At 37.3% G+C, this 11,156-nt stretch overlaps 1 protein-coding gene across 1 annotated transcript; it reads left to right on the top strand.

Moving 5' to 3' along the window:
* Positions 1–2,379: 2,379 nt before the first annotated feature.
* LOC115964306 lies at positions 2,380–5,600 on the top strand. Its single transcript, XM_031083644.1, has 3 exons — positions 2,380–2,437; positions 2,624–3,155; positions 5,366–5,600. Exons 1-3 carry the CDS (start codon positions 2,380–2,382, stop codon positions 5,598–5,600), a joined length of 825 nt encoding a protein of 274 aa, XP_030939504.1.
* The last annotated feature ends 5,556 nt before the right edge of the window (positions 5,601–11,156 follow it).

Here is an 11,156-nt window from a genome sequence, read left to right on the forward strand (position 1 = left end):
GGCGATACTAGAAGATATTGATAAGGCTATAGCATCGGACATAGTAAAACCTAACACTATCATTGTGGATGCTACCCAAAATTCTTTGGAGATTCCTTCAGTCCAAATCTATAATCTCAACAAGTTAGGGGTTTCAGAGGTTGTGGGGTCCAATGTACAATCTATGTCTTTGCATATTTCTAATACAATTGCAGTGGAGGAGACTTTAGGTTCGTTTGAATTGGGTTGGACCGAATCTAAGGACTCTCAGTAGGGTGGGAGGAAAACAAAAGATAAAGGGGGGGGGGGGGGGGGTTAAGAAGGGTGGCAAGGCCCCTTAGGCCGAACTTAAGCTTGACTGTGTTTCGAAAAAAGGATGTTGGGCCAAATTGTCCAAAAGGGCTAGTATGAAGGGGGATCATGGGATGCAGTTGACAGAAGTGGGGTCAAAAAGAAAATCTAATGGGGTCGAGGTTCATGATGGGGAGGAGGAAAAGAAATTGAAAGTGGATGAGGAAGCCAGGAACTTGGGTGTCATTTTTGCTACACATTTGGAGTGGCAGAGGTTGCTAAGCAGTCCCGCCGAGCCTAATGAGTCTGTTAAGCTGGAACTGTCAAGGGCTTGGGAACTCTCAGATAGTTAATGTCTTGAAGAACGTTATTAGGATAGAGAAGCCCAAGTTTGTTTTCCTAATGGAAACAAAGTCTGATGTTGATTGGATGAAGGTGATAAGAGATCGTTGTGGTTTTAAGGAAGGTTTTATTGTCCCTAGTGAAGGTTCTAGTGGAGATCTGGCTTTGTTTTGGGATTCATAATTAAGAATGAAGGTATTAGGCTCCTCTTTATCCCATATTGATGCCATTGTGGAGGGTGGTGGCAACTATAGTCCGTGGCACTTAATGGGGTTCTATGGCAACTCGGAGACTTCTAAAAGAGTAGAATCTTGGCAACTTATTAATTCCCTTTATTCAGTTTCCCATTTGCCATGGTTGGTCATCGGGGACTTCAATGAGATTCGATGTGTTGAAGAAAAGGAAGGGGGAGCAGCTTGGCCATATCAACAAATGGCCCGCTTTAATAATTCTAATATTTTTGTGGGTTAAAGGAATTGGATTTTGTTGACCCAATTTTACCTGGCTTTATCAGAGGGGGGAATGGGTTTCAGACCAGAGAACGCCTTGATCGTGCACTTGTATCTCTGGATTGGACTGCCTTATTTCCTATGGCTCGGTTATTTCACAAGTCTTCATCTGTTTCGGATCATTGTCCATTGCTCCAAACTTTCTTTGAGAAACTAAACTGGGGTAGACACAAGAAAGGGTTTAGATTTGAGGCCATGTGGGTGCAGGACCCCAGATGTGAGAGCATTGTCTCTTCGGCATGGTTTGAGGGGTTGTTTGACACTTCCCCTTATCCCATTCTAACATGTTTGAACTTGTGAAGGTCAAAATTGGAAGCTTGGAACAAGTTTGAGTTCGGTCATGTAGGGAAGGAAGTTGCTAGGCTTCAGAAGCGGTTGGAGTGGCTTGAGTTATATCTAACAGATGTGGGTGTAATACAGAGTATTCATGAGACCAGATCTGAGCTTAATTGTGGGCTTGAAAAGGAGAGCTTGATGTGGAAACAAAGAGCTAAACTGCATTGGTTTAAGGAAGGCGACCGCAACATGAGTTATTTTCATGCAAAGGCATCATCCCAGTTTCAAAAAAATTCTATTAAGGGCATTTTTGATGAGCAAGAGACTTGGCAAGATGATGAATCAGCCGTTGCTAAGGTTTTTGGGGATTACTACTTAAAGCTTTTCACTTCCACCTCCCCCACGGATTTTTCAAAAATTTTGGATGCAATCCAAACCAAGGTCACTCTGGAAACGAATGGGCATCTAGTGAAAGAGTTTCTTCCTCAGTAAGTTCACCTTGCTCTCAAACAAATGTACCCTTAAAAGGCTTCGGGTCCCGACGGTATGCCCCCCCTCTTTTATCAGCATTTTTGGCTTACGGTGGGAAATTTAGTAACTAAAACTGTGCTTGATTTTCTCAATTTTGGTATCTCCCCCTCCAAATTTTAATGACACTCATATTGTCCTGGTTCCTAAGATAAATCAGCCAAAAAAGGTTATTGAATTTAGACTTATTAGCTTGTGTGATGTGATCTATAAGTTGGTTGCTAAAACACTTGCTAATAGGTCAAAGAAAATACTCCCATCTATTATTAGTGAGACTAAGAGTGCTTTTGTCAACAGTAGACTTATTATTGACAATGTTCTAATTGCTTTTGAAACGATGCATCACATTAGCCAGCGTAAAACAGGGAAAGTAGGAGAAATGACTTTGAAGTTTAATTTGAGCAAGGCCTATGATAGATTCGAATGGGTTTGTTTGGATAAAATTCCACCCTAGATGGCAAAGCTTGATGATGCAGTGTATTCATCAGTCAATTATTCTATCAGAACCAATGGTAAGCCGTGGGGCCATATCACTCCTTCAAGGGGGCTTCGCCAAGGTGACCCTCTCTCCCCTTATCTGTTTCTTTTTTGTGCTGAAGGTCTTTCATCTTTAATTAAAAAAGTAATCACTGATGGGGTTACGAAGGGTGTTTTTGTGTGTAGAGGGGGTCCTATTTTGTCTCACTTATTTTTTGCAGATGACAGCATAATTTTCTGTAGAGCTTCCATTAAGAATTGTGACCCTTTACAACATGTTTTGAATGTCTATGAATTGGGTTCGGGTCAACAGTTGAATAGGGCCAAAACTTCCTTATATTTCAGTAGTAACACTGCTCATGAGGTTCAAGAGGAGATAAAGTCCAGGTTTGGTGCTCAAGTTATCAAGCAGCATGAGAAGTATTTGGGTTTACCTTCGTTGGTAGGGAAAAATAGAAAAAATTCTTTTAAGGAGATTAAGGACAAGCTGGCTAGGAAATTGGCAGGATGGAATGAAAAGCTTCTTTCTAAGGTGGGGAAAGAAATTTTGATCAAGGCCATGGCCCAAGCAATACCAACATACTTTATGAGCTGTTTTAGGATCGCGAACTCGCTTTGTGAGGAGATGACGAGCTTGATGCAGAATTTTTGGTGGGGTCAGAAAAAAGATGAAAGGAAGATGGCTTGGATTAGTTGGGATAAACTTTGTACTCCTAAATCTCAAGGGGGTGTGGGTTTCAAGCAACTAAAACTGTAAGGTTGAATTTAATCAACCATGTGTTGGCTTTATTCCGTGACATATTTGCTTGTAATACAGCACTTAGAAACCCTGTATTTAGGTGGGAATCATGTAAGGGTAGTGTGTGAGAGAGTGTGAAGAAATGCTCAAGACTGTGCAGTGAAGCAGGGACTCGCGGTTGGATCTCGCGGGAAGCTCGCGGCTTGCAAGCTGCCAAAAGTTGCACACGCGCAGAGCATGCAGAGGAGCTGAACAGTCATGCCAGCTGGAGCACTACAGGACAAAAATCCAGACTGGCCATTTAGCTAGCTCGCGGCTTGAACTCGCGACTCAGTTAAGTCGCGAGGTCAAGTCGCCAGCCAGCCCTGTTTTGGAAAAATTGACTCTTTGCATTCCATTCTCACACCAGTATAAATACCCCTTATTCCCACAAAATATGTGTGGCTATTCAAAGAGAAAAACCCTAAGAGAGGTTTCTTCAAAACACCCACCCAATTAGAGAGAGCTACTTATTCTTAGAGAGAAATCTTTGTAGTCTCTTCTCATTCCCTCTCTCATTGTCATACCTATTGAGAGGAGATTTCTATCCAAACACTACCCACACCCATTTAGAGTGTTAAGTGTTTTTGGAGCTTTGGGAAGCATTGGAAGATGCCAAGGATGGCGGATGCTATGGATTATAGCGGAATCCGGTAAGCTAGAAAAGAAAAAGGTTCGGCGCAACCTCGTTGGAGCAAGAAGCTTGGAGGGCTTAGGTACATCGGGTAGATTAGGTTTGGAGGGTCTATTGCTGTTCATGTATCCCAACTACATTTTCTAGTGGATTATTGACCGCTTGGAGGGCGGCGGAGAGGTTTTACGCCGAGGGCTTCGGTTTCCTCTTCGATAACACATCGTGTGTTGTCCTTGTGTTTGCATCTCTCTTCCCTTTATCTTTGCCTTTTATTTTCTGTTGTGGATATGATTTTAATTGGCATAGTTTGTTTACCAATTCTATATTAAGCTTTTGCTCATGTTCCGTACATTAATTGTTTGATATAAAGCTTGAGTTGGTAATTTGTAAATTGGGGGTCTAAACGTTCAAGGGTGTTTATACACATATTTGAACTTTCAAAAACAATTCAACTTAGCTCTTTTGGCCAATCAAGGGTGGAGACTTCAAGTGGGTAGGGACTCCTTGTTGTTCTAGGTCTTCTTCCCCCAACTGTGATTTTATTCATGCCAAGGTGGGTTGCAATCCGTCTTTCACTTGGCAAAGTATCATGGTAGCCCAAAGCATAGTGAGTCGTGGGATTTGTTGGCAAGTGGGTAACGGGAGGAGCATATAGATTTGGCAAGATAGATGGCTTCCCACTCCTTTGACATATAAGGTGATCTCTCCGCCTTCTCTGCTTGGGTTTGAAGCTCGGGTCAGTGAGCTTATTGATCAGGACACTAGTTCTTGGAATCCTGAGTTGATCCGGGGAATTTTCTTACCGCATGAGGCTAAGGCAATTTTGGGTTTGGTCCTGAGCTCTCGCTTACCTGAGGATAGGCTGGTTTGGGTCCCATCTTTGAATGGTAGGTTCTCAGTCCAGAGTGCCTACACTGTAGCTATAGATATGAAGTAAGAAGGGTTAACGGGGGTTGTTTCAGATGATAGTAGGCTGGGGCATTTTTGGAAGACACTTTGGGGGCTTGATATTCCTCCTAAGGTTCGCCACTTTGCATGGAGAGATTGTAAGGACATTCTTCCCGCCATAGAGAACCTCATGAAAAGGAAGGTGTTGTTAGATGGACTATGTGATGTATGTCATGCGGATGTGGAGTCATCAAGCCATATTTTCTGGGATTGTGCCTTCGTTCGTGAAGTCTGGGTTTTATCGAAGCTGTTTCCAATGAACTCGTGGGTCCACTTTCATTCTTTTTTGGATATGTTGTGGTATGGGGTTATGGAAGCCGATTGGGAGCAGGATAGGATTGAACGGATTGTTATGGTGGCTTAGGCAGTGTGGACAAATCGAAATAAGTTAAGAGTTAGGGGTGTAAAGAAATCAAGTTAGCAAGTGGTTTATGGTGCTATGGATTTTTTGGCAGAATTTCAGGATGGTGTTTGCACTATCTCTAAGCTGAGCCCAGGTATCCAAACTCGCTAGATTCCTCCTTCACCCAGCAGGTATAAAATAAATGTCGATGGTGGCATATTTGCTGGGCAAAATTCGGCAGACATTGGGCTAATTATTAGGGACTCAGATGGCTCATTAATTGGAGCTTGCAGTAAGAAGCTTCGGATCCCTCTTGGTGCAGTAGAAGTGGAGGCAAAGGCAGTTGAGTTCGGGTTGCAATTTTCTAAGGACTTGCTGATTCAAGACTTCATTATGGAGGGTGATTCATTGGTGGTGTTCAATGCCCTTTCAGAGACCTCTCCCTCGCCTTCGTCGATTGTCTGTGATTTATGGTTCTGTATCTGCTTCCCATGAGTTTCGTCATGTTGATTTTTCCCATGTATGCTAGCAAGACAATTGTCCAGCCCATATTCTCACTAAACATGCTTTAGGCATTGATGATTTTTTCTGTTTGGATAGAAGAGATTCCTTGTTTTCTTGAACAAGCTCTTCTTCAGGATGTTTTGTAGTGTTTCGTTGTTTTTCAGTAATGAAAGTGCTTCTTATAAAAAAAAAAAAAAAAAAGTCTCAAGGGATTAAGAAATTATAACATTTTTAGCAATCTAAAAAGACCACAATAAAAATGTGTGTATATTTTTAAATAAATTGTGTACACCTAAAATAATACTACGAATGTTATGTCAAAGTTATTAAACTTTCCTTGGAGACTTTATTGTTTCCCTAAAACTATTATTAAGGAAAGTTATTAATAGCATTAGTCATTGGTTCTGGTTTCATTTAGAAAACTGAAATTTTTTGTTGTAATAGAGGTCCTTTTATTTTGTTTAGATTTTGTCTTTTTTTGGTTGTTTTTGGTGCGGCAAATAAGCATTATATCTTACTATAACTAAGTTATGAATCTAATCTTGTCTTTATACTCCTTTTTACAATAAGTTATGTCCTTTCTTTTTCTAGATATTCAAAAGTAAGCAATATTAAAAACTGTGCAATATGCTTGTATCCAAAAAAAAAAAAAAAAAAACTGTGCAATATGCAATTATGATGATCAATAAGGTAAGGATTATAAGGTTGTATCCATAGTGGCAGAGGGTTAAAATATAAAACTGTAGGATATTTCATTTCTTAATAATAGACTAAATGAAAAGAACAGCTTGACTCCCATTTCAATTATTTTTATTAATTTTCATATTCAACCATCTTTAAGTAGTTCATTGGAGAAATCTTTATATATATATATAAAAGACCACTTTTTAGACAAAAATAAAAATATGCATTTTTTGCAAAAAAAAAAAAATAAAGGCACTTACAAATCATACATTGCTTTGTCAAATTTCGGGTAGCATCTAATATATGGTCTATGCATATAAGCAAATTTTCAAAGATATATGGGTATGAAAAAGAACAATGGTAATTGTGAATGGTAAATATTGTCTTCCTTATTTTCCTCTATGACAAATATGGATACGTGCAAAGGATTATTAGGTTATGCATAATAGAAACTAAAATACCATTGGCTCCATTAGTGTATTGAAAACTTTTTTTTTTTTTTTTTAATAAGTATAACATAACATAGGAGGTAGGACATGCCAACACACCATCCAAATTGCATGTTCGATTATAGGCTTACATGTCTATCACTATGTGTATGTCTCTTGTATTTTAAAATTTCAATTCCCATCTGGTAGAGACATATTTTACGTAATTGGCTAATTCTTTAACAAAATGCACTTTACTTGTAATTGGGTAGATCTAGAATGGTTTTAGTACTTTAAGAAACATGTTGTTCAAGTCAAGTGTTAAAGCCATGAAGATCTAACCAAGAAACAAGTGAAGAAGGGTTGTTCATTAAAGCTCGACAGAAGTCCTGACAGAATCCTTTCTATTGAGATTTTTAATGTGGAAGCTCAATTGGAGCTCGATGAAAGTTTTTTCCATCGAGACTTACGAAATCAAAACTTCCAGATCTGATTTTCGGCTCATGCTGAAATATTTGTACATAGTTTCTTTTCTCACAAACCTAGACATATATAAGGCTTATTTTAAAGGCCGCCGCGCATGCAAAAAGCGACAGAGTTCATTATTCTCTTTGAAGAAACTACTGCATCTTTACATCAAAGGTTTTGTGACCAAAGAGCTTCCTGATCTTCATTGTTGATGAATTGAAGAACTTTGCAGCCAACAACCTCTTCAAGTTGCTGGAGTTAGTAACGTACTAGGATCCGTGCATCATTGCTTAGTCACGTACTGGGATTTGTGCATTGAACGAAAAGATTGCTGCAACAATACAAGTCCAATTGGGGTAAAGGTTCAACATTAGGTTGGTATTTCGGGATAGGCCAAAGGGTTTGGTAAGATTTTTTATACTTGTAATTGCTTATGAATGATAATAGTGGATTCTTGGGAGTGGTGACCTTAAAATCACCTGGTGGGTTTTTGCCTTGGTGGTTTTCCCTACTTGTAAACAAATCACATGTGTCAAATTTATTTTCTGCTGCATTTAGATAATTTGGTGATTTGTTCATGCTGCCACGCTATTGCATAAAATTTGATTTCATTAATTAACTTGGGTAATTAATTAATTTGTAAGGGGTCAATTCATTTTAACCCAACACCATCATACCAGAAGCTTCTTCATAAAACACTATTTATCTCTCCAACTCTTACTTTGCTGATTGCCTTGGAATACAAATCGAATGTTGATCAGAATTGGAATTTGCATAAAATAAAACGCAGCGTTAAAGAGTTTGATTCCATGCCCTATAGAGTTATACTAGTTCTAGAATTGATCACATCTTTCTCTGCATCTTTTTGGTTGGCGCTTGTGAGAAGTACGGGTCGGGTGTGGAGTTTGGCTGAGTTGAGGGAGGGGATGTGATTGAAGAGGGAGAAAGAAAATAATCAGGGAAGGTGAGTCGGTGACTAAAAATAAAGATTAAAAAAATAATTAAAAAATAAAAGCTTAGGTGGCAAAGTTTCGTGAGGTCAACAAAAAGTCAAAGGTTTCGGTTTTATAGTATATATAAATTACTATTAGACCCCTATTTTAAAATGAAGAGTTGAATATCTAGAAGTATTTAGGGAGTTTTAGTAAAAAAATTCATTAAAACTAAGAGCAAAACTTAGCTACTGTACTTCAGGTATTGTTCCTTAGGTACTCCTTTTAATTTTTTGACATCTTTCTAATTAAATAGTTAGCTAATGGGGCGTTAATGTCATCTCATTTTTTCTTTTTCTTTTTCTGGTTCATCTTTTTCAAATCTCTGAAACTTCTCACAGTTGCGTTAAAACCCATTTATAATACACACAAGAAAACCCTTAGAACCCCAACCTCTTCGACCTTTTACACTCAAAGAACATGAGTTAGAGTTTGTGTGTGAAATAAGAATAGGAAAATATCAACTTGTTTTATAATGAAAATAATGGGATTAATGAAGAAAATCACCATTTTATCCTTCTTTGCTTGATTTAAATGAGTTAGAGTTTGAGTGTAAAAAGCCTACTACTATTAAAGGTTTGTCAATTTACAGAAGCCAACGAGATCTTGTGAGATTGTGCATGAGAAATCCGAGAGTTTTGTGGACGATATAATGTGCACTAACCAGCCCCTTTGACCTTCTTTGCTTGATTCTGATTAGAACTCTAAGAGTTTGGGTGTGAGAATCCTAATAGCGACCTGAGTTCTTCTAAGATTGTGTGTGATAAGTCTTAAGTCTGAGAGATAGGAAGCTATCATGTTTCTTGCTGAAGGAGATGATGAAAAAAAAAAAAAAAGAAGCAAAAAAGAGACGGGTTAACGCCTGTTAGCTGACTTATTTAATTAGACAGGTGTCAAAAAATTAAAAGGAGTACCTAAGAAACAATACCTAAGGTATTGTATTTAAGTTTTGCCCTAAAACTAATTACATTCCTTTCAATTCCTCCCAATGAGTGTTTCCTTCTACTCATTCTATTCTCTCTCACTTAAATTCTATTTTTTCCATTTCCTCCATTGAAACTACCAAAGGAAAGAATGTGAGAATATTCTACAATTATTCTTTTCATTCATTTTCAAATCATTTTATTCTCTCCTCCCAAACGAAGGCTAAGAATACCTATTAACTAAACATTTTTTCTTTGAAAAAAGTTAATAAATGCTCTAAAGGTATTAATTTAAAAAATATTTATAGAAACTTTTTATGAGAAAATAAGAATATAATAAATTTTTTTTATATTTTTCAAAAAAATAGTATAAAAATTTTCATAAATTAATCAATTAACAAATATTCTAAAACCCGAGATTCTTTTAGTATCGTAAACGTATTAAGGGTTTTATGAAACTTTCTTTTTATGAAACGTTCTTTTCTTTCTTTATTAGTTTTCCCTGTTATCTTTTCAGTTCATCTATAAAAATAAAAAATAAAAAGTTTTCCCCGTTAGTTTCACTACCCCCGTTCTATTCTGTACGTTTCTAGCCCAGAAAATTAATGATAAAGCCCTGTGTGTGTGTGTTTTTTTTTTCCTTCTTGAAAGCAATAAAGCCCCGAGTTTGGAGTTTGGACCACTGTTGATAGAAGAAACATTTCCACGTGCTTGTCAGACTACAATGCCAGCAAGCTGACATTATTTAAATCATCAGCAATAAAGGAGTAAAAAATTTTGGATTCTGAATAGTCACGTCCTTATCGAGATTGTACAAATATTGGGAAATTAAAAAATTACTGAATGTGAATTCAAGAACTTTCTTAGCTCAATCAATTTAACTCGCTTTACGAGTCAACTAAATCATTTGAGTTAATGTGTGTTTGGGTTCTAATAATCAGATGGTTTTATCTTAAATTTTCTACTATTAGAAGCTTATTTGTACCTTATCCTTCACACAACTAAATACTTTTTTTTTTTCCCCAAAAAGCTAGGGCCAGTTACCATTTTTAGTCAAAAAGCTTTTTTTTTTGGGTCTCACATTAATTATGTTTTTCCTCACAATTATTTTTGCTAAGTACTTTGTTAAGTTCTAAAAGTTTAGAACAATTGGCAAATTGTGAACACAAACTTGTCTAGATATAGATCTTAGAGTTTATAGGTATAATTAAACAATGCTCAAGGTGATTCAAGTCAAGATTTAAGAACATACAAGCTGCAGGAAGAAGATTTCATAATCCGTTTGGTTTGATCGATTGAAAGACAGGCTCGATTGATCAAAAGTCGTATCTGCAGAATTTTAATTAAACCTAAACAGCAGTTCAAGCCTATTAAGGATTAGGGTTTCTAATCTACTTTTCCCAGTATATAAAGGAAACCCTAATCACGTTTTTATAAGGCTTTCAGAGAAAGAAGAGTGTGTCTCTTTTGTATTTAGGGTTTTGTTCCTAAAAAACTCTTTCTTATTTTCTACCGGTGTTATTACTTGAAGAATCTCAAGATCCGGTATTGTAGAAGTTGCTGCCTTCTCTAGTCATTAAAGGTGTTGATGATCTAAACCTTCAAGGGTCTTAGAGTCACAAACATGAGAGTTTGTGTTCTAAACCTTTGAGTGGGATCTCAAAGTCACAAACGTGGGTGTTTGTGCTTTGTAAAGGCCAAAGAAAGAAGGAGTTCGTGGTCTCAGAGCTTGCACGTGGTCATGTCAGTAAGTTTCTACTAGTGGGTAGCAATAGGATGTTAATGGTCTAAGTTGCTATTGTAAAATTTCGATTCTTTCTAGTAGATTTGCTTTTTACCTTGAGAATAGCTAGGTTATATTCTCCCCAGATTTTTTACCGGTTTGGTTTTCCTAGGTTATTATATCATTGTATTTTTTATTTTCCGCTGCTATACATTGATACAATATATTTGTGTTAACCTAGATTTGTTAATTTGACTAAGTAATCATTTGGCTAATTACCTAGGTTAATCTGATTGTGGTTTTAAGAGGTCTAAAAACTTACATACTTT

Source organism: Quercus lobata, chromosome 10 (genome assembly GCF_001633185.2).
Source record: "Quercus lobata isolate SW786 chromosome 10, ValleyOak3.0 Primary Assembly, whole genome shotgun sequence".
Lineage (NCBI taxonomy): Eukaryota > Viridiplantae > Streptophyta > Magnoliopsida > Fagales > Fagaceae > Quercus > Quercus lobata.